Source organism: Cyprinodon tularosa, unplaced genomic scaffold (assembly GCF_016077235.1).
Source record: "Cyprinodon tularosa strain WSP-4 unplaced genomic scaffold, ASM1607723v1 ctg529, whole genome shotgun sequence".
Taxonomy (NCBI): Eukaryota; Metazoa; Chordata; class Actinopteri; order Cyprinodontiformes; family Cyprinodontidae; genus Cyprinodon; species Cyprinodon tularosa.
Window position 1 is genome coordinate 711,145 of NW_024039262.1, and position 27,671 is coordinate 738,815.

Below are 27,671 nucleotides of genomic sequence, written 5' to 3' on the forward strand. Positions count from 1 at the left end.
ATTTCACTACCTAAGAAATCAGTGATGTCAGTCAGAGTCCTGGCCTGAAGCAATCTCCCAGTCCGGCCCTGACACCTTTAAGTTCACAGAAAACTGATTTTTCAGGCAAGGAGATTGCCTTTTTTCTATTATTATTAAAATTAAATTCATTTTACGATTTTTTTTATTCCTGCTTGCTTGCTCTGTTATTACATTAAAACAAGTCATTATATAAAACAATCTAATCAAACTGGCTCAGATTAAGTTTGCAGGGATTAGACCGCATTTCCATATAAATCAGGTTTGCTTACTTTGCTCTGGCAGCAATAATAACCTGGAGGAGCTTCTACAGAGTCTACATGAATCATGGTTGTTGATTGAGGAGAGGAGGTGACTATAAGTGCGTGATTAGATGGTGTCCTGCTGCGTTAAGCCCTTTGGTGCCACTGGTAACAGCGGAGCGCTGCACGCGCGCTGCGTAAAACCAGCAGAGACGCGCGGAGCCACGTCCCAGGTTTCAAGCATGAACATCTGAGTTTATATTTACACTGGAAGCTCTGATAATGCGGTAATGCCATGAAGATGGAGGAAGTCTTTAACGCCTCAGACTGTAGCGGCGCGAACGTCTCCGCAAACTGCAGCGACGGCTTCAACAAGTTCGTCCAGCCGCTTTGGCAGATCGCGCTGTGGGCCGTGGCTTATTTGGGCATCGTGCTGGTGTCTGTGGTCGGAAACGTGGTGGTCATTTGGATTATTCTGGCGCATAAACGCATGAGGACTGTCACCAATTACTTTCTGGTGAGTTCTGACTGAAATGAGAGTGAAGAAATTTCACTTATTGGTACAACGTCTCAAAAATAAGTGCTTCCTACGGTGGCTGAAATAATGAAAAACGTTCAGGAGGTGCAGTGATTTAACAAAATCAGCGGATTTCCGTGTAAAATCTGATTGGTTGTAGTGAAATAATAAAAAATAAAGTGTTTTCTCAAAAAAAATACACAAGTGATCATTTGATGGGTATATTTACACTGAGAAATATAACAAAATGTAGTCTGCTTTTTCATTTTAAGTTCATAAAAAATATTTGAAAACAGCAGCACCAAAGAAGTCACACTAAAATACTCCCATCAATGCGAATCATCATAATTCACATTTGGCTACAACAATCTCTTCTGAAATGTTCATCATTCATTACCTAAATGATAGGAGAAGGAGAAATCTTCTGAACTTCTGAAAGTACTTAAAATACGATTTTATTATATACTTTCCAATAAATGATAAGTGTTTTTAATTAAGAATAATTTTGATCTAAATGTGCTTTACTGGAGGCATCCATGTTTGTCAAAGAACACTACTGCCATCTACTGGTTTGTGACGTCATGGTGCGGTATCGGCTGTTGATCAAGTCCCAGTGCTGTATCTGGTGTTTGTCACAACGCGCTATTATCCAAGTCATCTTGAAAACATTCTTCTTCCAAATGTTGGCTACATATTACGTGTTTTTTCTCTGGCCAGAAGTTTGATGGCAAATCCTCCCTCTTCAAGTTGGCAATTCAATGACAAACCCGTCCGTGGAGGATGAGGATTTAGAAAGGTGAAATAACTGTTTTATTTCACTTTTACCCGATGTATTCCAACATCCAGTTGCCATGCACGTGGGCATTGTCAGTTTCACTATAGCTCTGGTGAATTTCAATGGTGAAGTCCTCTGGAAATCTTCAATAATTGTTGTTGATTGCAGATGTGTCTAGTAGTTCCCATTGATTTTGCTTGTAAAGCGGGGAGAATGGCGCTAGGCTTACCGCAGCATGACGTCACTGCTGGAAGATGGCAGGAGGGAGGGGTTACTATATTTGGGTAAAAATGGCCGCTCCCAGACTCAGTGATCGCAACGAAAATGATCATTTTCATTGTTTTACTTATTAACGCTAAATTCATTAAATCACTGTGAATTTATTAGTTTTAGGTTAATATGCATTTATTATTCTTCGCTGACCAGACTTCTTTAAGAAGAACCCCAAAGGTAAAGGAATCCTACCATAGCCTTGAACCTAACCATTAGCAAAATAGCACATGAGGCCCAGCAAAATGTCCTCCCTTTGCAACAACTGGTCCACAGTTTTGATGGGGAAATTGTAAAAATGGTCCTCACTCTGAGGGCTAGACAGGTACACACACACGTTTCAGTTTTAGACAAGAGGTTTTCTCTACATTTGCAAAAAAAAAAAAAAAAACTGTAGCAGTTTAACACTTGCTAATGCAAAGAATTGGACCAGCGATTATGGATGAGTTGTAGCTGCTCATCTAAGAAAGAATGAGCAGCTGATACAGGTGGAACACAGTGGAGGACATTTAGAAATTTATTTAAAAATCAATAAATGCTTTTTCCCCTGGCTTTTATTCTCTTTACACTGTCACAGAACAATAAAATTAACTCTCTGCATTTAACCCATCCCCTTGGGGAGCAGTGGGCTGCCATTGTGCGGCACCCAGGGAGCAGTGTGAGGCTAAAGGTCTTGCTCAGCGACACAGAGTGGCAGTCTGTGGGAGTGGGGCTTGAATTCAGAATCTCTGGAACCCAAGCCCTAAACCACTAGGCTGCCACTCCCCTTAATAAATACATAGACTTGCTATAAAATAAAGCTAATAAATAAATTAAACCATTGATATGATATATTATATTATGATATAACCAACGATATGGTGAGGCATAAATGTATATCTCTCCTATTTATTACGCTTTTGTAATATTTATTTTATTTATTCAAACATGTATTCATTTCTATTGGTACTTTAACATTTGCGTGTGTTTTTAATAAATGCTCAACTTAATCGAAGGAGGGGAGCCTATAAATCAGCTTAAAGGAAATGAGGAAAAACTGATGGGAAGCGCAACTACAGAGAGATGATGAAGCACCAGCTTCAACGTCAGCGCTGTTTGGAAATTTCTTGGAAATTTCTTATAACAATCTCAGGTCACATTCAGAACTGCCAGACTGTAGATAACTTAGGTCAACAAGCTGAACCAGTACCAGTGCGTTCTTGGGTTTGACCAGACACTCAGTCTCTCCCCACCCCAGCCTCCTGTGCTGCATCCTCCTTCATCGTTAATGGTTCCCTGCTTTGCTTCCCTGAACTGGACAGCTCCTGACTGCTGGCAACCAACCGCCTTCTGAATTCAAAGGACTTTACAATTGACAATACATCTTCTCTCCCCAGCCTGTCTCTCTCAACACTTCTTACTGACTAATTAGTTGGAAAAGGGGGATAAGTATTTGGCATCATCTCAAGATGTGGTGTAGATTAGCTGTGCAGCAACTTGGGATAAATTCAATTAAAAGCCAGAACAAATACTACTGCTGTGAAAGAGCTGCTGTTTGGTTTCAGCATCTAAGACAGCAGCTGACATGGAGCGCCGTCAACAAAAAGACACTTGAGGGAATGATCCATGTCTGCTATCTCTATCTATCTATCTATCTATCTATCTATCTATCTATCTATCTATCTATCTATCTATCTATCTATCTATCTATCTATCTATCTATCTATCTATCTATCTATCTATCTATCTATCTATCTATCTATCTATCTCTATATATATATATATATATGTATGTATATATATATATATATATATATATATATATATATATATATATATATATATATATATATATATATATATATATATATATATATATATATATATATATATATATATATATATATATATATAGATTTATAGGGGGAGAGAGAGAGAGAAGGACCGTAATACAAAATGAGTGGGATTAGTATTGAAGCTGTTTGTTGCAATGTTAAAGAGAAATTTAAACCTTTAAATTCACAAAGTGTTTTAATTTTGTCTGCTTCATTATACTATTTTACCTTAGAATCAACCTTTTTTCCAGTATTTAACCAAATGTCAAAAAAGGACAGTTATCAGGACTAACATGTAGTGACAGAGAAATCTACTCTGAATTCCCCTTTATAAATCTTTGTGGATCCTTACCATGGTCACAACTGGTTTATTTTTTTATATGGATATTATAAACTATTTTAGGTGTATGAATCATAATAATGTATTTCTTTCCTCTGCAGGTGAACCTTGCCTTTGCTGAAGCTGCCATGTCAGCATTCAACACAGTGATCAACTTTGCCTATGCCGTTCACAATGAGTGGTACTTTGGATTGATTTACTGCCATTTCCACAACTTCTTCCCCATTGCCGCCATATTTGCAAGCATTTACTCCATGACGGCCATAGCTCTGGACAGGTGTGTTCTCTTTAAAGCATGTGTGAGTGAATCACAATCTGTCATTAAACAATATGCCTCTAAATACACTGTGTGGCAACATCCAATGAAAGATTGAGCTGTAATATCATCATATCAATCATAGCAGTATAAGGGAAAATATCTGGAGATGATGGCAAGGGAGAAAGCTGATATGAAGAAGTGATCGTCATCATTAAATTTAGTCTAACTTTGCTGATTTTATCATTCACACCTTCTATTTTGGTTTTAAATGTTTGATTATGACTAAAAGGTGTAGCTACTCTTTTATTCTTCTCAAGCCCGTGATAAAAATCTTGCAAAACGCTGGCATACGTTGGATACGTTATGGGCACGTTTTGTATTAATTATGAGCACTCTGAAGTACGCTGGCACACATCGACATACGTATGTCTGCCGACATATGCCATACGTGGGCCATAGGTTACAGGTAAGTGTGAGTTACTCATAAGTCGTGGCGTCTAGCTTATCTAAAACCTATGAGTAACTTTTGCATAACTTCTGCATAACTTACTAAGAACTTCTCTCCAATGCATATTAAGGTATGTGACGTGTTCCAGACGGCTGCTGAATGTGTTTCTAACTTCTAGCTACTGTATAATGGCGTATGGGAGGTATTTTTTTTGGTATAAAGGGGGTTCACAGGAGGAAACCATCAGTTCTCCTCCAGACTTCATCCCCCATGATACAGTAGGGTGAGGGAGAATGTGAGTGTGATGGCTCCTCCCTGCGTTCACGCCCACCACCAATAAACTTCCTAGCAGACATGACGCTGAATCTGCTGCTACAGCAAACCTGCTGTCTTTTTCTTTTTTCTTTTTATTTATTCTTTTTTTTTTGGCAGGCGGTAAACAGCAGGTAATTTAATACCGCGATCAAAGACATCTTTATATGCAGGCCGGGTGCTTCCCAGCAGATCGCTGCCCCCCTCAGGAAACTGGCTTATGAAATTTCATGAGCATTATGATGCCGTGCATTATGCATAAGTTAGGCTGTCATTGGACATAAGTTCAGGACTCATTATGAATACTTTATATTGTTATATTTATATTGTATACTGCTTGTTTATTCTTTATGCACCTTTTCCTACTTGTTTGCACCTTCTTTAATTACTAGGCCAATATGTGACCAGTGAATTTTTCCGCTTTGAGATCAATAAAGCTCATCTAATCTAATCTTATATATATATATATATATATATATATATATATATATATATATATATGTGTGTGTGTGTGTGTGTGTGCCCAAAATTAAAAAAACTACATACAAAGTTCAGTGTATGCCAGTGTTTTAGGAGATTCTGGGATGTCCGGCATATGCTGGCTACATCAGCAAGGTTTCACTCGGGCTTCAGTCCTTTTCAGCAAACTCTTTTCCCTTCACCTTTGGTTAATTACTTTTAGCTGTTTTCGCTTCTTCTGATTGCCTCCCCTAATTCCTTTATTCTCACCATCTCCTCTCCCTGTATACCCGTCATTTGTATAAATATCATGGTCAAATCTTTCCATTGTGCTCCATGTTCCAGTCCTGTTTTCCTTTTCCTAAATTTGGTTATTTGGTTTATACAGATGCAATTAACCAGATCATACAGTCAGATCGATTTATGGTTTTCTATCTAAGGAAAACCAGTTGATTGCATCGACTCATTGACTCAAATACAATCCCTCACACTAAGCATGCTTGTAGCGACAGTGGAGAGGAAAAACTCCCTTTTAAAAGGAAGAAACCTCCAGCAGAACCAGGCTCAGTGTGAGCGGCCATCTGCTGAGGCCGACTGGGGTTCAAGGAGACAGAAGCAATCATAGATAAGAAGCTGAGATAAAAAAAAGGCAATTGTAAAAGGCGGCCCCCAGCAGGAAACGCACAGCCAGGCAGACGAGCCCCAAGCCAGCTCCCATGTTTTGATGGTAGCAGCACAGTGTCCTGCTGGGAGGAAAACTTGTTACTAACAATATTAAGCATTTTAAAGTAGGTCATCATGGAATTGCTTTTAGTGAGGCTACTCAGAGAATCTCCATAATGTTTTGTGTGTGTCTCTCTATTTGGTAGATACATGGCTATAATCCACCCTCTGAAGCAGAGGCTGTCTTCCACTCAGACTCGGATGGTGATTGGTGTGATTTGGGTGCTGGCTCTGCTCCTAGCCTTTCCTCAGTATCTCTACTCTTCGACAGCAGTGCTGCCCGGACGCACGGTCTGCTTCATAGACTGGCCAGAATACAACTCTGTTGACTTCAGAAAGATGTGAGTGTATGAGCTGGCATTGCCTTTTTTCTACAGTATTATCTTTTTGTCGCTTCCATATTTAACTTTTTTTAATTAGATACTTTTTTATTTCATATTAAAGAAAACTGGTTCCTAAAGTATTTGTGGAAATAATACAATTTTAATATCAAGAAAATAAATATTTGTCTTATGTGAAAACTATTAAAATCATTAGCCTTTCTAATTTCACAAACATCAGGGCTTGTTTGGTTTTTAAATTAGAGTTTAGGTAACTTTTAATGTAGTTTAAAATCAACAACTGGCATCCAATTATTGTTTTAAGGCCAATATTGGCAAAAGTAAGATTTTGCCAATAGGACTGAAAACAGTCCTCTACAGGTTTACCAGCTACTGAATGGTTAACTGCCCCGTTTCACAGAGTAAGGGTAGTGCTAACCTATGGAGTGAATTTTGTTCCATTATTGATGCAAGAAAAAAACATATCAATAGAACTGAAAAAATGCAACCCAGACATAACATTTTGAAAAACTTCCTTATTTAAAACTTTGCTGTTTTATTCTTTTGAAACTTCATTTTTTACATTTTGAATTTTTTTTTTTTTTTCAGATTAACCTATAAAAATTACATTCAAAATTTATTCCATACATTTTCTAGATTAACTTCTGGGGTAGATTCCTGCATACCCTGCTGGATTTTCCATTTCAGAAAGCAGTAAAGTTATGACAAATAACTTTTTGAAACATTACTTTTTAGTAGGCAGGTTCTAACCGTTGTTATTTCCCACTTTCTATCTGAGACCTGAACAAAAAAATTGTTAAAAAACTGTGTCTCGTTCTCAATTTCAATCAATTCAATTTAGTTTATTTCTATAGCACCAATTCACAACACGTGTCATCTTATGACACTTTACAGAAACAATTCAACCAGATCATAAAGTCAGATTGATTCAAAGTTTTCTATCTAAGGAAAACCAGTTGATTGCATTGACTCGTAGACTCTTCAGAAATTCCTTACACTAAGCATGCTTGTTGTGACAGTGGAGAGCAAAAACTACCTTTTAACAGCAAGAAACCTCCTGAACTGGGGTTAAAGGAGACAGAAGCAGACATACAGAAAAAGGGAGAGATACAAAAGGAACTTGTCAACCAGCTCCACAGGCGGCCCCATCCAGGAAACACACAATCCTGGCTCTTCCAGGTTTTCTGGAAGAGCTTGTTAAGGTTGAAGCACAAACACTCTGAAAATATCTCTGTCGGGAAAAGGTGATTAGAGCACAGCTTAGAGCCAGATCAGATGATTTTCCAATGAATATCTATTAAAATTGACTTAAAAAAATACATTTTTATTTTTCAGTACTAAATTACCGTAAATCCTCTAATATAGGACGGGACCTTTATTTCACTCAGGTACATCTAGGCCATTATTGGAAGGAGGCCAGAATTAGAGGCACGCCTTTACTTCTATTTGATCAAAACAGACTACCAGTGGAATGAATAAAAACAAGATTTTGTGTCTCTTTGAACCTATAAAATACTAGGTTCATATATTGAAAAAGTACAGTTACCATAACGGTACACAGAACATTATTCCGACATCTTTCAGCAGCTGCAATTTTTATGCACGGCAATACGAAAAAAAAAAGACAGAATGGAATCTTGGCCAAGCTGACTTGCAAAACAACGTTTTTTTTTTTACAAAAAGCAGCTGTAAAAGGCCCCATCCAGGAAACACACAGCCAGGCAGACGAGCTCCGAGCCAGCTCCCATGCCAGAGGACGAAGAGAGCACATCCAGCCAGTCACAGTCAGAGAAACAGGACCACACTGGAAAACAGGCCGATCTCCAACATCTACAAAAAAAAAGAGGTTGTTGATGGCAGCAGCACAGCTGATATTTCTCTCTTCAGGATGGAGTCACAGCCAAACATGAACAAATGAAGCGAAGCTTATATGAGAAAAAGCAGAGAGAGCAGAAACATTAGAGATTGAAGTAACAGATTCTGTGGAGTGGGAGAATAGAGATAGAATGGAGCAGAATGATGACTGATTATTAATGGAGCATCCTCTCACATGATCCAGTCCCAGACCTAAACAGCTGCATGTAGCAGGAACACAAGCTCCAAGTGGACAATTTTTCTAATGTAATGTATATCAAATATATCTGACACTTTGTATAAGAAAAACAAAAATGTCCTCAAATGTCACCAATGTTTCCTGTGTTGGCATTTCAGAGTAAAACTAAGAGAAAATTTCTAAACCTCTTTCATTTACCCTCTTATTTCCCAATTATTTATGTAACTCTTCCTAATATGTTTTCATTCCTCGCTGCAGATCATGAGATTAACGTCTAAAGTTATCCACACCTCGTAGATCATTTTAAATTTGCAGCCTCAGCATATATGATCCTTCTATCTGTAGTCGAATGCCTTTGAAGTCGGAGATAATATGGACACTTAACGCACTTTGTATAATTCAATTCAATTCAGTTTATTTATATAGCGCCAAATTCACAACACATGTCATCTCAAGGCACTTTACAGTTCAACCAGATCATACAGTCAAATCGATACAAAGTTTTCTATCTAAGGAAAACCAGTTGATTGCATTGACTCATTGACTCAAATAAAATCCCCCACACTAAGCATGCTTGTAGCGACAGTGGAGAGGAAAAACTCCCTTTTAACAGGAAGAAACCTCCAGCAGAACCAGGCTCAGTGTGAGCGGCCATCTGCCGAGGCCGACTGGGGTTCAAGGAGACAGAAGCAGAGATACAAAAAGCAGATGTAAAAGGCGGCCCCGTCAAGGAAACACACAGCCAGGCAGACGAGCTCCAAGGCAGCTCCCATGCCAGAGGACGAAGAGAGCACATCCACCCAGTCACAGTCAGAGAAACAGGACTACACTGAAAAACAGGCCGATCTCCAGCATCTATAAACAAAGGTGTTGATGGAAGCAGCACAGCTGATGTTTCTTTCCAGGATGACGTCACAGCCAAACAGGAACAGACGAGGCAAAGCTACTCTGAGGAAAAGCAGAGAGAGCAGAACGTTAGAGATTGAACTAACAGATTCTGCAGTGTGGGAGAATAGAAAGAGAATAAAGCAGAATGATGAAATGGGGGTCCCTATGTCCTCCAGCAGTCTAAGCCAATAGCAGCATAACTATAGAGATAGCTCAGGATAACCTGAGCCACTCTAACTATAAGCTTTATCAAAAGGAAAGTTTTAAGTCTAGCCTTAAAAGTAGACAGGGTGTCTGCCTCACGGACTAAAACTGGTCATTGGTTCCACAGGAGAGGAGCCTGATAACTAAAAGATCTGCCTCCCATTCTACTTTTAGAAGTTCTAGGAACCACTAGTAAACCTGCAGATTGAGAGAGAAGTGCTCTGTTAGGAACATTAGGAACAATCAGATCTCTGATATCAGATGGAGCTTGGCCATTTAAGGCTTTATATGTGATAAGGAGGATTTTAAATTCTATTCTGGATTTAACAGGAAGCCAATGAAGAGAAGCCAGGATAGGAGAGATGTGATGTCTCTTTTTCATTTTCATCAGAACTCTGGCTGCAGCATTTTGGATCAGCTGAAGGCTTTAACTATAGCAGCATAACTATAGTGAGAAGACAGGATAAACTGAGAAAATCTGTAAAACTGTTTTTGTAAAACCCAGATTTTAATTTAGTTATTCTTTTTGTTGATTTTATGGAATCACACAATTGCTGCAGATTTGTTCTACATCTATGATATGATTGTCCCAGTCCTCTTTTTTTTTTTTTTATTAGAGCCGATGGCCATAAAAGAACTTAAGTCATAATTACAGTATATTCATAAGACCGGTTTTAGATGATATGTGGAAGAAACCAAAGCTAAAAGTGTCATCACAAAGGGATGAACATAACAAATAATAAAGGGTTATTTATTTATTTATTTTTTCTGATAAGAAACACTTGAATAAAATTAACATTTCTCAAAAAGCATATTTTATTTACTAATGAACAACTATTGCACATTTTAAATAAATTGTAAATAGTGCAAATATGAAATTAAAACTCAACTATTTCTCATAACATTTTGTTAATTGACTTGTTTGTAGATTATTTTTTAATTAAGAGATTGATAATCTTGTAGCAAAGGTGTTTCACACCTTACTGGATTATAAAAACCTGAACCTAAAACTAAAGCAAAAACATAAATTCAAACCCTTGATTGAACGGTTTGGGATTAATTACTGAACTGAGTTGGTTATTCTTTCAGCAAATGTTTTAGAGGCTGAATAGTCCAGCAAATCATTTGATTTGATTACCAAATTAATTGTTTCAACAATGTGAATAAATGAATCTGATTAATTCTTTCAGTTTTAAAGTGATGCTCAGTTAGTAAGAGCTCAGAGGTTTACAACCATCACACCAGACCTACAGAACCATCTGACCCTACCATTTGAAAGCTGAAGCTCAAAGTGATATTCATTAGACCAGAAATGTTTTTCTGTCTGTTTATCAAGTTTTAGTGAACCTGCGTTGATTGTAGGCTTTTTTCCAGAAGTTGAAAGCTCAAAAACCCTAGCAGGTTGTTAAAGTTCAGCATTTACAAAAATAGAAAATAGCTAAACAAACTTTGACCCAACATGGTAGACTTCCTGTTGGTTTTAGGATATGATGTTAGGAGACTTTGACTATGATTTATGGACTATGGGGGACCAACATGTCTGCCAAATTTAGATTTTCTGCGACTTAATGTTTGGCCCATCTGATTTTAGGGGGCGTTTGACCACGCCTACTTCTTATTCCTTTAAAATGCTAAAATTTCAAACGGGGAAAATTTGGGCAAAGTATGGTTGATTTTCATAAATCTTAAGGTCTTCAAATAGGTGATTTTTTTTTGGTAAAGCTTTCTTTTACAGTACATCAATAACCATGTGATAACATGTTACTAACTAGGGCTGGGTATTTTCGCCAAAGTCCTGAATCGATTCGATTTTGATTCATACAGTTCTAAATCGATTAATTTCGATTCAATCTGTTTTTACAATAATAAAAGTGGTTCAACTGTGTTTCAAAATACTCATGCATATTATTTCTTCCTGTCATATTAACCACAAATACAAACTTGTAAATCAGACTGTTTAAAATTGAGGTATGAACAAAACTGTCTCAAAAGTGCAAACTTGTTTGTGAAAAGGGAAAAAGTGAAGCCTCACTCGAACAAGCAGACGTGACACAGCAGACATGCATGAGCTGCATTATCTCCAATGCACAAACCATATTTGCAGCGTTGTCTGTAACAACTACAGGGTGTTTGCTGGTCAGCCCCCATTTGTCAATGTCTTCAGTCAACCTATTTGCTATATTTGCAGCTGTCTTGGCATGAACTAATCTTGAGAGCATCTTTCCTGCTCATTTGAATGTGAACGTCACGTGCATCACTATAAAACTAATCGATCTTATTTCCTAGACATCGATTTTGCAAAAATGTAAAGGAATCAATTCAAAATTGATAAAATTGATTTTTTTTACCCAGCCCTATTACTAACATAGCATGTTACAATACATTACTAAGTAACAACAAACACTTTATAGAGAATTTTAGGCGGACAAGGTAACGTCAGACTTTTTAGATTTAAAACCCTTATTACCAGGTAACTCAGTAATTTCACCGACAGCAATAAATTAATGTGTTATTATTTAGCAAAATGCAGTTTATTACTTGGCATATAACAGAAAACCAAACCTAGAACACAGCAATCCGATCTTCTTAACTAAACTCTTATTTATATGTAACTGGAGTTCAGTTTTATAAGGCATTATTTACCCGATCACAAGTTACAATTTACTTTGTAAGCCATTGGTAGGAAATGGCTTATAAAGAAATAATAGAAACTGTTGTGTGGTAACATAATGGTAATTATCCACGAAAAGTCTGCAATGTTGCATAGTAACATACAATTGTAGTAATCAAATGCAGGTAACTACTTTCAAATATTATTATACGTTAATTTTGGGGTAATTACCAAAAAAATTTTTTTGTTACCAAGTACTATTGTGTGACTTGCTATGTTATTACCTTGTTATTACCTTATTATTGTTATTAATGTACTGTAAAAGAAAGCGTTAACAGGTTTTTATTTTGTGTATTTTTTTTTTTTCAGAGAAACAATAAAAAAACATTGAATTATAACAGCTGGGCTGTTCAGTGGGGCAGTGTGTAGCACTGCTGCTTTGCAGAAAAAAGGTCCTGGGTTCAAATTCAGGGTCTTTCTGCATGGAGTTTGCATGTTCTCCCTCTGCATGCGTGGGTCCTCTCTGGGTACTCCGGCTTAGTCCAAAATCCTGACTGTTAGGTTGATTGGATTCTCTAAATTCTCCTTAGGTGTGTGTGTATCTGAATGGTTGTTTATCCTGTTTGTCTCTATGTGATGGACAGACAACCTGTCCTAGGGGTACCAGGGTGTAGACAGCTGGAGATAGGCACCAGCACAACTCGCAACCCCGCTTGGGACACGCATGACGGAAAATAGATGGATAAATTATAACAGGCCTTTGCAGTGTTAGCTGTTCCTTCAGATGTGATATGCTTTCTTTTTTTTTTTATATCTGTTTCTGTTGCTGCAGCTACTATGTGTGTGTGACGGTGCTGATCTATTTCCTGCCCTTGTGCATTATGGGATGGGCGTATATGACGGTGGCGGTCACACTCTGGGCGAGCGAGATTCCCGGAGATTCCTCCGAACACTACGCGGAGCAACTCACGGCCAAGCGCAAGGTGACCCAAAACAACAGCACAGCGTTTATCACTGCACAACATCTTTTAACACAATGTCGTCCTAATCCTCCTGTAAAAAATGTAGACACCAAACAGCTGAGGAGATTAAGCAGATTATATACACCTCGCCTGCATGCTTCCCCTGCTAGGTGGTGAAGATGATGATCGTGGTTGTGTGCACCTTTGCCGTTTGCTGGCTGCCCTACCACGTCTACTTCCTGCTGCACCAGTTTTTCCCTGAACTTTTTGAGGAGCGCTACATCCAGCAGGTCTACCTAACCATCATGTGGCTGGCCATGAGCTCCACTATGTACAACCCCATCATCTACTACTGTCTAAACAGCAGGTGGGTTTATCAGGGTGAGCTGCTTACCGTCCAAAAGGCGAGTCGTCTGTCAGCGTGGGTGTTTATCTGTTTCTATTTCATATGAGTTGGCTGTAATCTGGGTATGAGTGCACAATCCTCTCTGTTTATTAATCCGACCCACTGAGAAATATCCCTGGTGTTTCTCTCTCGGCAGGTTCAGAGCAGGCTTTCAGCAGGTATTTTGTTGCTGTGCTCCTACTGTCAACAAAGAGGAATTGTTGGAGCTTAAATCCCCTCGTTACCTGCAAACCCAGGTCTGTCTACGAACACAAAAATATATCTTCCTAAACATGAACTATGTACTGCTTTTACCAGCTACTCGTGCCAGTTTACAGAAAATGTATCTCCCATTGGGGTTATAAGAGCTCGAAATGCTCATTTCTTTGTCTGTGCATCACAGCAGCTTCCTCTGAACAGGCCTTTGCTCCTGGTCAGACTATTTTTAGCCCAGTTGTACCTCTGTACAGATATTAAGAGATATAGCGTTTTCATTAGAGCTCAAGGGGAGTCATAACACACTGGTTTCTACACAGCCGGCTCAGAGGTAAGAACCGAGAACAAAACTGAAAGGAAATAACGAATATTATTTTAGGTTTTATATCTTTTGTTGTCCCTAAAAGATGAATTATCCAAACAGCGGGTAAAAAAGCAGATCTTTTCTTAATGGGGTGTTTTTCTAAGAAAAAATTGTCCCTGATTTTATCTCCTGCCTTTGTTTTGACCTGCCTTTTTTGTTATCTGCGGATGTCTGACTGTCCCTGCTGGTGTGCACAGCCAGCGCAGTCACAAAAATCTTGGCTGCCCAAAGACATCTGCATAGCATCTGGTGGGTGGGGTATGACTTAGGCTACGTTCACACAGCAGCCTGAAGTGTCCATATGGGACCTGCATCTGATCTTTTCAAGACAGCCTTAAAAACATGGATCCGATTTTTTCCCATGTGACCCAGGCCACTTGGCTATGTGGTCCTGAATCCGATTCGTATCTGATCAAATGCGACCTGTGTCTGAACAGCCAGGTCGCATTCATCCAACCTGAACTTCATTAATACTTAACAAAGGTCACTGTTGTGCGTCTTGCTACACAGAAGCGTCAAGAAAAACAATAACCATTGTGGATGATGATGAGAACAGTAGTATTTATGTTTAACCACATTGAAAAGATTGTGTTTTTAATGTTATAAAAGATCGCTAGATGGGCTCCAGCACTACCATCCATGTTTACTTCCGTCAACACAGAGCACACTGGCTTGTCACGTCATTGTGTAGCACTTAAGGTGCTTCTTGTACCCTTTTGGCTATGTAATGATGGCAATATAGCTACCATGAACTGATATAGCTTGAAGAAGGGACAGCTGGGCCTAATCAGAAGACTTTAGATTCGTAAGTGCCAGAGGGTGTAGCAACAAAGGACATGTACACCAGAATTATGAACAAATTGCATTTAATTGCAATATTTTAAATGTGCACAATAAAAGAAAAAAAAAACAAAGCGCGCCTGATATAAAAAAAAATAACCCCAAAGTCTTTGTCCCTAGTCTTAAAGTGTTTGTCTCTCAACGTTCGTTCAGTCTTTCAATGTTCGTCTCAGTCTTTCAATGTTCCTTTGTGTGATTGTGACCAGTCGGATCACAAATACCAGTTCGCTGGGTAGTTCGCTTCCAGGCTTTGACTCGCCATCCAGATCTGGAGAGCCTTGTTCTTCGTAAATCCAGGCCTCTCAAAAAACCAAGCTGCGCAACGTGTGCCTCATAGCTAGGGGTGTTTCAGCTTGCGTGGTTCAAAGCCTTCGGACTCATCAAAATCCAAGTGTTTTCAACAAAAAGGCTGCTACTACTGCGCTAGCTCCCCCACCTCGGACAAGCGATCTCTCCAAGCCTGCGTCTCTGGCGCGTCTGAGCAGCAGACACAAGCCAAGCACAGGCTGGGAGAGGGAACCTAAACTTATTGGCTAATGCTGATATTGTTCAACACAGCTAATGGTTGCTAGGTAGATCACACACAATTATATCAAAACGAGAAGAACTCTTTTACTATTATTACGTTTGATATATTTTTAACTATTTCTGAACTATTTTTATGAACTTATATTTAAATGTTTTTATCAATGTTTTGTTATATTTTTAATCAAAATATATTTATATTTTTATTCACAGTTTTTAACACTGGGTTACAATTGCGTCCTCTACTGTGCATGCAGGACACTTAGGTTATATGAATGCAGTTCAGAGGAGATCTCATACAATTCGCATATATTTGGAAATGTGAATGGCAACGCAAATCAGAATTGAGCATTAAGCCCTGCAGTGTGAGTGTGGCCTTAGAAGTTGAGTTAGTGGTAAAAAGGACGGAGGTATATGTTATGAAGCTAATTAAAAGCCTGTAGGTAGAAGGAAGGAAAAGCAAGGGGTTGCTTTATAAATTGAGCTTATATTAATTATATTACAACATTAACCCATGACACACATTTTTGAAACCCTTCCAATGAAACTGATTTAAATAGTTAGAGTTACAGGCTGTAGTAGATTCAAACCCTCCTACCTTCCAGCTTTAACCTAATTACATTCACACTACAGATGTGAAATGCATTCTTTTGGTTAAGATCCAGATTTAATGACTTTAAGGTGGGAGAAGGAACATAGATGTCCCGCTAAATTGAGAGCTGTGGCTTTAGGCTCAGCTCTCTATTCACCTTGACAGACTTGCCTATTCAGCAAGGCAAACAGTTCCCTTTAACAACCCCCCCTTTCAGAGACTTAGACAGATATGGGGCATGCAGGCTTAGAAAAGATTCAAGCGACCCCCATTCCAAAAGGGTGGACCCATTCATTGGTTTCAATTTGCATGTTTTCAAAATCTGTGTCGATGGGATTTGAATTAAAAATGCCACTGAAATTTAAATGTTATATGTTTGTACTTACTGTTTCAGTGTTAAAATATATTCAGAACACATTTTTGACCTAAAAAGAAGTTCATTGTCATTTCTACACAGTTGAAATGTAATGTTATTTTCTCTAAAAGCTAAAAATTCACATTACTATTTCAAAGTGATTACATTTTCAAAACTTATTTTTCAGTTTAATATTTCTGTGTTAAAAAAATCTGCATATAAAAAAAATTCAACCTTTCAAAATTCAAAGTCAATATTTTCAGCCTCCTGAGATTCAACTGGCTCTATTTCACTGTCTTAAATTCGGCGTCTAAATTCAGTGTAAAAAGTGTACTTCAGGTCACAGACATTAGCAATGGATTGTGGCGTCCAACACCCAGCCAATCCCGTTAAATTTTCTTAGTCACGTGACGTGACGCTTGTGGTGCTCATATTGAAGGAAAACCAGCAAGACGGAGCCGGTCATGCACGCTAACGCTAACTCAACTACAGAAAAATGAAAGTAATAAACTCACCGTTGACAGTGAAACTTTCAAGTTTTGAAAATGTAATCACTTTGAAATAGTAATGTGAATTTTTAGCTTTTAGAGAAAATAACAAATTAAATTTCAACTGTGTAGAAATAATGACAATTGATTTTTTTTAGGCCAAAAATCTGTTCTGAATATATTTTAACACTGAAACAGTAAGTGCAAACATACAAAATTGAAATTTCAGTGGCATTTTTAATTCAAATCCCAGCGACACAGATTTACTTCCATAGGCTCCTGTATAAAACCTCGAACTCAACGCTATTCCTGACATTTTAATCGAAAAATCTTGCTGGATAAGAAGCAAAACGTCTTCAAACTTGGAAACAAAGTCCGTTGGTCTGTTTTTTAGGTTACTTTTTTTTTAACCTCAACAGACACAGCTTCTTCACTATAGCGGCAGCCGCACTGATCCGTCTATCGATCACCCACTCCATTCTCCCATCTTGTGAACAGGACCCCAAGATACTTGACATCCTCTACTGGAGACAGGAACTTTCCTCCAACCTGAAGGACATTAAGCACTTTTTCCAGGCCTGAACCATGGCCTTGGAGGAGCTGATTCTCATCCTCAGACCCTAGGCTGCACCTAGGGGTGTAAATCACACCCATCATGGCAATTCAATTCAGTATCAATTTCCTGACCCAATGATTTCATTATTTTCGATACTCAAGAATACACCACCATACGATTCGATTCGATTAATTGTTAACAGTTTTTTTTTTTTACCTTACAGGCTAGGCAATGTTTCAAATTGGAAATAAATCAATGAAACCTGTAATATCATTATTCATTTTATTTGAGAAACAAACGCGAATAACAGAAGTAGCAAAGTTGTACTCAACCTAGGCCTATGAAAACCTCATTCATTGAAAAATAATAATGCCTCTGTGTTATAGATTCTGAAATGTCTTGCATCAAAAAATACTGCAAGGAGTGCATAAGTGCATTAGCAGATTAAGTAACAAAGATAGGCCTATAATACATTCACTATAAAATAGCAATACTTAACAAAATCAGTGCAATGAGTGCAAGTGTGCACTAACAGCAAATGTTAACTAAAAATACCCCTGCACTTCATTCACTATGAAATAACAATACTCCACAACTCCACCAAGTCAGCAAAATTAGTCAAAATGTCTACTAGCAACAGAAAAGTTGGAATGTACTTAATTCACTTAAAAGTAACAATGCTTCTGTTTTATACTGAAGGGTTGAGGAAAAGAGAACAGTTAGTGAAGCTGTAACATTAAACTACAGCATTGTTATAGTTCAATACTTTCAATTGTGCTTCTTGACAGATTTTTCTTTAAAAAAATCAGCTGGTCCACATGCTCAGAGGACAAAACACTACGTTCTGAATGCACAATGTCACCTGCTGTGCTAAACACGCGTTCTGACGGTATACTTGTACCAGGTATGTACAAGTAGGTCTTGGCCAGGTCAGGAAACTTGGCCTGATGATTCTAACACCTTACCACCCAGGCTCAGAGATGCAACCTGTACTGCCTAATTTCATCATTGGCTAGCTGTTTGGATGTGTTCTTCCTGACACTTTGGTCCTCAGTGCTGAAGGAGTCACCAAACAAGTCAACCAATACTTTTGTTTTCTTGGAAACAGGGGGTGTCTCTAAATTAAACAAAAATAAGACAAGAAAAGGAGTATAGTTACAGTGAAAGTATAATATGACAGTAGGCTTTAGTCATATAGTACAGTTTTAGTATATATACATAAGTGTGTGTGTATAAATATATAAAATGTGCATGTATGATATAATATCTATATAATATTTATGAAGTATATGTGATATAAGTAGGTTAAAGTAGGATCTTTATGATGTATCTGAATATTTGTAGAACCTTCCATAGTCTCAGTTTTTCACAAATCACACATCTGGGCATAAGGAGGTGTTTTCTGGGTCTGGGCCTCTGTTTCATTCTGTAACATAAACTAACATAAGTACCAACTTACCACTACATAAGAACGACACACAACAGCTCAATGTATTACCTTAAAACTCAGCAACACCACAACCACTACTACAACTAGTAACTACAACTAATAATGATAAATAAATGTTTAACTGTATTTTAAAAAGTATATCATGAGAAACAACCTACCCTCTGTTCCTTCAGCTGTACTGCTACTTCAGCAATGCCTTCAAAGGTTTGGTTTCTTCTTTCATCTCTCAGGAACGGGAGCTTTTCAAACCTGGGGTCCAACGTAGCTGCTCGGAGTAAGAATGGTTCCTCGTCCACATACCGTTCTCAGAGATCCTCAGCCAAGACTCATTTCATGAGTCTTTGATCAAATGAGTGTCGTCTGGTGCACATTTGAAATGATGATTGACACTGTAAGTTGCTTTTCTTCACACATGAGTGTGGTGGCAGCTTTCAGTGGGGCCAACAAGCTAACCATTTGCTCTGCTGTGGTTAGGTCACTTTCCATTAAGAGTGTGAATGTCACTTGTTGCCGTCACCGCAGGCTGTTGCTCCAGAAACCGCTCTAACATCTAGAATGAACTGTTCCACCTTGTCTTTACGTCTGCTTTAAATTTGTGGCACAGGAGGTAAAGCAGTTTTTGCTTTTGCTTGTACACTGTAGTGGCAATTGCACTGCAATGGAAAAAACTCCCAATTCTCCTAACTCGTCCCCAAAGCCTGTTGGTGGCTGAGATCCTAAGACAATCTTGAGTAGACAGATTGTATGTGAAGCACGTGATGTGGGGTGACATCCCAGCCTCTTACCCAGCCCTCTTCATATTAGATGCATTATCCATGAAGAGGGTTGATGCTTTGTCACTCAGACCACACTCTTCACATGCAGCTCGTAGGACATGTCTAATGTTCACTTCTGAATTTGTCTCCGCCAGCACACGCATCTGTAACACATAATTGTGCATTTCCCAGCCATGGTGAAAGAAGTGGCATGTCACCCTGATGAAGGATTCTGTAGTGCAGGAAGCCCAACCGTCACATGTTACAACTACATGCTGTGCCTCCTGAATAACACAATCATGAACTTCGGCATATAACTTTGGAATCAATGATTGGCTGAAGTGCTGTCGTGATGGAATGCGATACCTCGGCTCCAGAGTGTCGAGCAGGTATCGGAAGCCTTCGTCCTCCACAACGCAATAGGGACGTATGTCGGTACATATGAAGAACGCCATTGCCTTGGATATATTCCTAGCCCTCTTAGAGCTGTGTGAAAACTTCTGAGGGAATTTTGTCAGTGGCGATGTAGAGGGCTGTGCTTTTGTCTTCGCCTTGGACACCATCTTCTCAGGTGAGCTAACAAATTGGATGTCTTGCCACAGTAGCAAATTACGCAAGGACAAGTTCTGCATATAGCCATATCCTGCATCAGTTTTCTGCCATCCTCATGAAACCTGAAATACTTCCACACAAATGACTTGAACCTGCAAAGGGTGTTTAAGTCATCATCTTTTTCCTTGCCTACCTCCTCCGCCATGTCTGTCGTGTGTTGTGTGTGCATGCGGAAGAGGGTAGTGGCTAAAGGGAGCAACGTAGAAGGGCAAAATAGGTTTAGCGCCACTGCAGCACAGGACTCAGAATTACGCTCAGGAGCAAATGGATAAAAATAGACCAGAGGAAAGAAAAACATGAATCCAAACCATTGCGGTGTCGATGCATCGGATCGTCGGCTGTTGGATTGATGCGTCGATACAAAACAATTAATATTTACACCCCTAGCTGTACCTAGAAATTCTTTCCACAAATGTTACGAACAAGACTGGTGACAACAGTGTTAGGACAAGTCCATTAGGTTACCCTCTGTTATCACAGCAGCCTTGAACCATAAGAGTCTTGGGGTCCAGGTGTCCCCACACCCCCTGATGGATAAGTCTTTACATGTTTTATGAGCATCATAACAGAGAGGCAGAAAGAATCAGATCGTCAAAGATGGGAATCCTCCCTTCAAGTGGAATGTCATATTTAAATGTTCATTTGTTCACGGCACAGGATTGTACAACTGTTGCACCGTTACCAGTATCAGGCGGGGCGCCGATCCAGCACTAAAATGGTTGTATCGTTAAGTACCAACAAATAGGGCACCGATACCATTTTGAGAGCCAAAAGTTTATTCAACTATTGTCACTCATTATAGGTAGGTAATAAAAAGTTCTACTGGATTCACTTTGTATTAGTCTTCATTTATACACACACATCAATTTTAAACTGATGGTATCTGTATGGTATTGGTATGGGCCAATACTGCACAGCCAGGTATGGGGTATCGGGGTCAAAAAATGGCAGCGGCGCAACACTAGATTGTACCCTGACTTGTTTCTGCACTCCCCAAACTCAGCAGTTCCCAGTTCCTGAAACTGCTGAATTTCAGCTCCATCGTTTCTATGCAAAGTGTCCAGCTTTAGTCCATTGAAAATATACTCTATAAAAAGGTGCCCAATGTAGCATGGTAAAAGACAAAAAAAAAAATGTCTAACATCCCCACAACCAGTCAATAGTGTGTTGTACTGTAGATAGTCCGCATATCTGGAGCTGTGACCAGATCCAAAAATGTGAAGGAAATATAATAACTTCCTATATTTGTTAACTCCTAACAGGAGGTAGCCGTAGCAGAGTCCAACATGCACCGGGAACAGGTCCGACTTAATACAGACCAAACTCCTGTTTTTTTTTTTGCAAGAGTTAGGAAGGAAGAAAAGGCTGTGAGTACATTAAAGCCCAAGGGAAGGGAGCAGATTGTCCCTGCTTGTGATAGAGCTCAGTTGCCACAGCAACTGCAATTTGCAAACTTGGGTCAAAGACTTTGGGGAAATCAGACTAAAAAACACTATTACCTTTTCCTTCATTGGATTTCCTGATATTTCTGGCTTGTGAATGGACAAACTGATTTCTGTTGCCCGCTCTTGCATTCATCCCTGAGTGTCGAATTACAGTTAAACTAAATTGCCAAAAATCAACCTATGACCCAACATGGCCGTATTCCTGTGGGGTTTAGAGCACACAACCAAGAGACTTTTTTTCATGATTTTGGGAGATCTACTTACATGCCAAATTTAAAACCTCTGCCCATCTACTTAAAAAATCTAAATGCTATGTTTAGAGATAGTACTCTGTATACCTTGATTCCAAGAATTAGTTTTAACAAATATTCTTGCTAAATCTCCTCTAAAACCATCAGACAGGCAATTCAGACACAAAAATTATACTGACTCGACATTTTCTCTTCCAAAACCCTTCTGTGTACCTGAGAGACACTTGTGCATAAATATCCCAGTAGATTAGCAGTTCCCATTGCACCTTTAGATTAACCTGAATCCCTCTTTTCCTCTTCCTCATAGTCACTTTAAGCCTCTGCACAACATCTAGATTCTTGACGTCATTGACTGTTAAAATGATGGCTGTTTCTCAATGCACAAGAACACGTGTACGGACTCATGTCCTCGCAGAGTATGTTCTTGAGAAGAACACAGGAAAGTATGTACTTGGGGAGACCAGGAGCACGCAGCATAAATATGGGTCATTATTGTCAATATTGGAAGAGAAGCGTACTGATCAAATCACCACACACTCAGCTCGTCTGAAGCTGCATTTCACCTCCTGTTTTTTTCTCATGGTGAGAAAACAAATGAACACAGTCAGATAAACAATAATCAAATTAACATTTTGCCAAATAAAACAAAAAAACTGCGGTCAGGGCTAGCGGTACTTCACACACGGCTTGTCATGGTTTTAAGGTGTTTGGCCCACATGGAAAAGCAGACGGAGAACAAGAAGCGGTTTAAGATGTTTATTTAGGCTACACGCAACAATGAATGGTTCAGAATGGGAGCCGCAGGCGAAGTTCGGAACGAAAGTGTTTGGGGCTCTGTGGGAGGAAAGAGGAAACTGATTAAAACTAAGAAAGTTAGGAGAACCTGCGTTGTTGCCGCTTCGCTTACTGCCAGGTACGGAAAACCTATCCGGGGAGGGTGAGTGGAGGAAAGGGTTCTGTAACTCACAACTTTCCGATGGGAGGAGGGGATTGAGCGGCAGGTGCGACGTAGGCGGGGGCCCTAGCAGCACCACAGCGCAGGCAGGTTCGAGGAGCAGCTGAAGGAATCAATGTGAATCCAGGAAAGGAGTTCTCTTGTACACGCCAGAACACCAGAGCAAAATATCAGCAGCAATTTAGAGACCAATCTTCAGAGCACGGAGACAGAGCAAGATGAGCAATCCAGAGCACAAAGAACTGAGGGAGACAGGAGACAAGTTAGAACCAGGAATCCAAAACATCAGGTTAACGAGGATCTGTCGACAGGACAGAGGCCTAGGCCTACCACAACGGTTTAACACTCTGGCGTCCATCAGCTGACTGAAAGCTCCTCTTAAGCTCCAGCAGGGCAGCCCCAACGAGCTGCAGGTGCAGGGCCACGCCCACCTGTCAACAACAACCACCTGTGGTACAGAATCAGCACAGCACACAGAACCCTGACACAGCTATGCAGAGAGAGGGTAACTGCAGACGGGCTAACGTTAGCCCTGACTGCTGTTAGCCTCGGAAGTCCGCTGGTTGACGCGGTCCTCTCAACTTCAGAAATTGTTTTTTAAATTAAGCGCTAAATCGGCAAATGGACCATATAGTGACACTTTAAAGTATAATGTTCTCACCTCAAATGATCTTTAAACATACTTTTTTAGACCAATGGCAACAGAAAAGAGAACTTTTAACTTAACACTCAGAGCTCAATTAATCCTCCACTTGAAGCTGCAGCTGCCACAGTGCATAATGGGATAGCTGTCAATCTCAAGAATTGATAAGTCTGCTCTGATGCATGCTGGGTAAAGGGGCAAGAACAACATCCCTGGACTTTGTCCATTCTTGGTCTGCTGTTCTTGTTAATTAGAAGAGTACTAGAGGTAAGACTGATCACAAGTACATGAGAATGCACAAGTAAACATATTGAGAAATGGCCAATGTTTCTAATCGAATGGCCGGATCAATATAGCTTAAAATCTGTAAAACCTTGACTCATGTAACTATTTACATTCAGTATTTAAATATCAAAGTGTTAGTAGTTGCTTCTGTCTTTATTTGATAGTTATATATTTCATTCATCCCACTGTATCCCTGGAATCAATTATATTAATACACATGAAGACTTTCCAAAAAAGTAAAAAAGACAATCCACAGGACTTTGTTTCCAAGTTTGAAGACGGTTCGCTTCCCATCCAGGAAGCTTTTTCAATTCAAAATGTCAGAAATAGCCTAAAGTTCAAAGCTTTATGGAGTGGACCAAGAACAGAGCCTTATTTTGGCTTAGAAAACATGCAAATTGAACCGGAAGAACGGGTCCACCCATTAGGAATGGGGAGTCATTTGGGTTCTTAGTTAGCCTGCAATACCCAATACTGGTCTATGCCTCTGAAAGGGGGGTCGTTAGGGTAAATTGTTGGCCTGGCTGACCACGCAAGATGTTTTGGACCCCTGCATGGAGGCACAAAGACATGAAGACGTCACATGTCTTTGTGCTGTTTCTAAATCGAAATGGGGTTTAATTTTTTTGTTTGTTTATATTTCACACAGAAACCCAACGTGTTAGGGAACTTGGTTGTTTTGGAAGTTTTTGGATAGAATAAGAGAAATTCAGAGTGAAATTGAGCTGAAGGACGCTGCCATCTATCTTCAGTCCATGGTAAATAACTCTACTCTGACTGGGTGTATTTATATCTTCCCCCCCCAAAAAAAATGTTTACCCTCTCTGCTTCCAGGTCAGCATATACCGTGCAAGCCGAATGGAGACGGTTGTTTCAACTGCAGCAACCGAGGCGACAGCTGTTGATGCGGACTTTCATTCTCATGTGGATGTCACAACGAACGGCTCAGCTTCTGACACTCTGCCCAAAACCTCTCATGTTTCCACAAACCGGGACAACGTGTGGAGATGTTCCAATTTGTCACAGGAGAAAGCCGGTACTTAGAGACCTATGTAAAATACATGGCTGTAATATGTTCATCCCTGATTAATCTCATGAAACAATATGGTTGTGTATGAGACCTGAGAGATATTTTATACACGCATCTGCTGTGTCATTCATCATTAATCAACTCCACAGCTTAGCGTCTTTATCCCTTTTGTTCATGAGCAGAGAGGGACCCTTATTATTTGCTTGGCAACAGTATAAAGTCAACTTGTTTAAAGACGGGGTTGGTGTACTGCCTACAGACTACCCACGGGTACAGAGCCAGCACCTGTTGGACAAGTTTAGCCCCTTGTTTTGACAATGTGTGGAACAGGGTTCAGTTTGCAGCAGCCAGGTCACGGGCTCAGCTAAATATAGAAGTTCACAGATGGGAAAAGGGACATAGCATGACAGAGACTTTGGTGAAACAATGAATGTAAAAGGGAGAAGTTCCATCTGTTAGGACCAGGGTTATTAAAGTTTAATGCTACAGACATAGAAGGAAATGTCAATGTTACAGGTTAACATGCAAATGTTTGTATTTTGTGTTTGTATCCAGCCTTTTGATTGACTGCTGATCTATTTAGAGTCTATCCAATCTCTTGCCAAGGATATTTTTAAATTGGCCCAGTGGCAGAGCATGTAAGCGGAGTGGAAGAAATATGGTGGAGCGCAGAGCTCCGCTACAGTTCGTTACGATGAGCTCACGTCAATTAAAAATGTTGAAGTGTATCATTTGTAAAATAAGATTTAGTTGATGTAAGTTTGATTTTTTTCAACATGTTTTTTTAATTGTAAAACACTTGCAGTTCAACTATTTTTTTTTTTCCTTAAAAAATATGTGTTGCACAAGCCGTGCAATTGTGTGATAAAAACTGGGATAAAATATCATAAAAACATACTCTAATTATACTTAACAATACAGAGTGAGTTTGCATAAAGTGATTGTTGTGGTAAGAGCTTGTTTTTGAAAATGGATCACATACATGCATTATACGCTATTATCTCATTTCCAATGTGCTGCAAAGTGACCTTTTTTAATGTTATCTAGTAAAATAAAGTAATAATTAAATACGAAAAGCGGGGCAACATGAATGGAGCGAGGTGTTACGTTCACAGCTGGGAAACAGTGCGATCATTTAATAGCAAGTTAAATAATTTCAATTCAGTTTATTTCTATAGCGCCAATTCACAACACAAGTCATCTCAAGGCACTTTACAGTTCAACCAGATCATCCAGTCACAATGATTCACAGTTTTCTATCTAAGGAAAACCAGTTGATTGCATCGACTCATGGACTCAAAGGCAATCGCTCACACTAAGCATGCTTGTAGCGACAGTGGAGAGGAAAAAATTCCCTTTTAACAGGAAGAAACCTCCAGCAGAACCAGGCTCAGTGTGAGCGGCCATCTGCTGAGGCGATTGGGCTTCAAGGAGACAGAAGCAGAGATACAAAAAGCAGCTGTAAAAGGCGGCCCCGTCCAGGAAACACAGAGCCAGGCCGACAAGCACCGAAACCAGCTCCCATTTCAAATAAGACAATACACATGTATCTGTCACATCATTAAATCAAACTCTTTGTGTCCCAGGAGCCCTGGCATAATTACATGAAGGAAAAATGTCAGAAATAGCCTTCTTAAAATTTTAGCGAGTGGGGAGTGATTTCACCAGAGCGACGAGAAGGTTAAGGTGAGTGTGGATTGGATTTTGAGCGGAGTGTCCTGGTGCAACTTTAAGCGGCGAGCGAATAAGCGAACAGGGAGCGGGAATTGCGAGGTGCTCCCTCCGTTCACATGCTCTGTCCAGTGCAGTCTTAAACGGTGCGATCACTGCGTTTATATCCTTAAAATTTCACAATCAGATTAAAATGGGTTCAGATTAAAAGGCAAATATAATTTGACCTAATTTTCACAATAGGACAGTGGCGGCTGCTGCCCTCTGGAACAGTGGAGGCTCAAAGGTGTTAATTAAATCCAAACCTCACCTATTGCATTAACAAAGACATAAAACACATGCTGCCGTGAAACGCTCTGGAAAAATAAGTTTCAGAGACCAAGAACAGAGTTCATGGATTTCTCATAGAGAGGCTGATAAGCAGAGTCCTGCTGCTCCACAGCAGAGAGATCACCTCTGAGAGCTGAATAAACAGCTTATTAATCAGGTGCATTTTAGCACATCTTTAATGCAGTTTAATGGCTACATTTATGAAGTTTGCCAATGCATATTTTACCAATAGTTTATGGAATTTACAGAGGAGGTTTAGCTTCCCTAGTATTGGATGAAAAATACGAACCAACATTGGATGCAGAGACCACTGTTGAATGCTTAACTTGATCAAACTCCGTCATTCTGGACCGGTCAGCTGCCTGAGTGAAATTCTGAATTTAAATTGGTAAAGCAGCCTGGGGAATCCCAACTTTGGAGTTACTGCACTGAACCTAAAACCTTCCATTCAGACCAAGGCTCCAAGCATCCCTTTAACTGGCTATTTAACTTAGAATTAATGGCCGGTCCTAATGGCTGGTCCTACAGGGACCAGAGCCGACGTAGAACTGGTCCTGGCTCCTGTTATGGCCCCTGTAATGAAGATGTAATGTTAATTAAATTTCTTGTTATATGCTCCGACACAGAAACTAAATGATTGCTCTTTTGGATCTAATTCTTTTTTTTTGGATAGTTTTATTGAAAAGT

At 39.5% G+C, this 27,671-nt stretch overlaps 1 protein-coding gene across 2 annotated transcripts; it reads left to right on the forward strand.

Annotated features, from left to right (window-relative positions):
• The first annotated feature begins 422 nt into the window (after positions 1–422).
• On the forward strand, positions 423–26,247 carry LOC119795964 (substance-P receptor-like). Of its 2 annotated transcripts, XM_038304230.1 has the most exons (7): positions 423–777; positions 4,078–4,253; positions 6,324–6,518; positions 13,107–13,257; positions 13,407–13,603; positions 13,779–13,878; positions 24,788–26,247. In XM_038304230.1, the coding sequence occupies exons 1-7, from the start codon at positions 556–558 to the stop codon at positions 24,995–24,997; spliced, it is 1,251 nt and encodes a 416-aa protein (XP_038160158.1). In that variant the 5' UTR covers positions 423–555; the 3' UTR covers positions 24,998–26,247. The 2 variants fall into 2 exon arrangements, with proteins under 2 accessions (XP_038160158.1, XP_038160159.1); XM_038304231.1 differs by lacking the exon at positions 6,324–6,518.
• Positions 26,248–27,671: the final 1,424 nt, after the last annotated feature.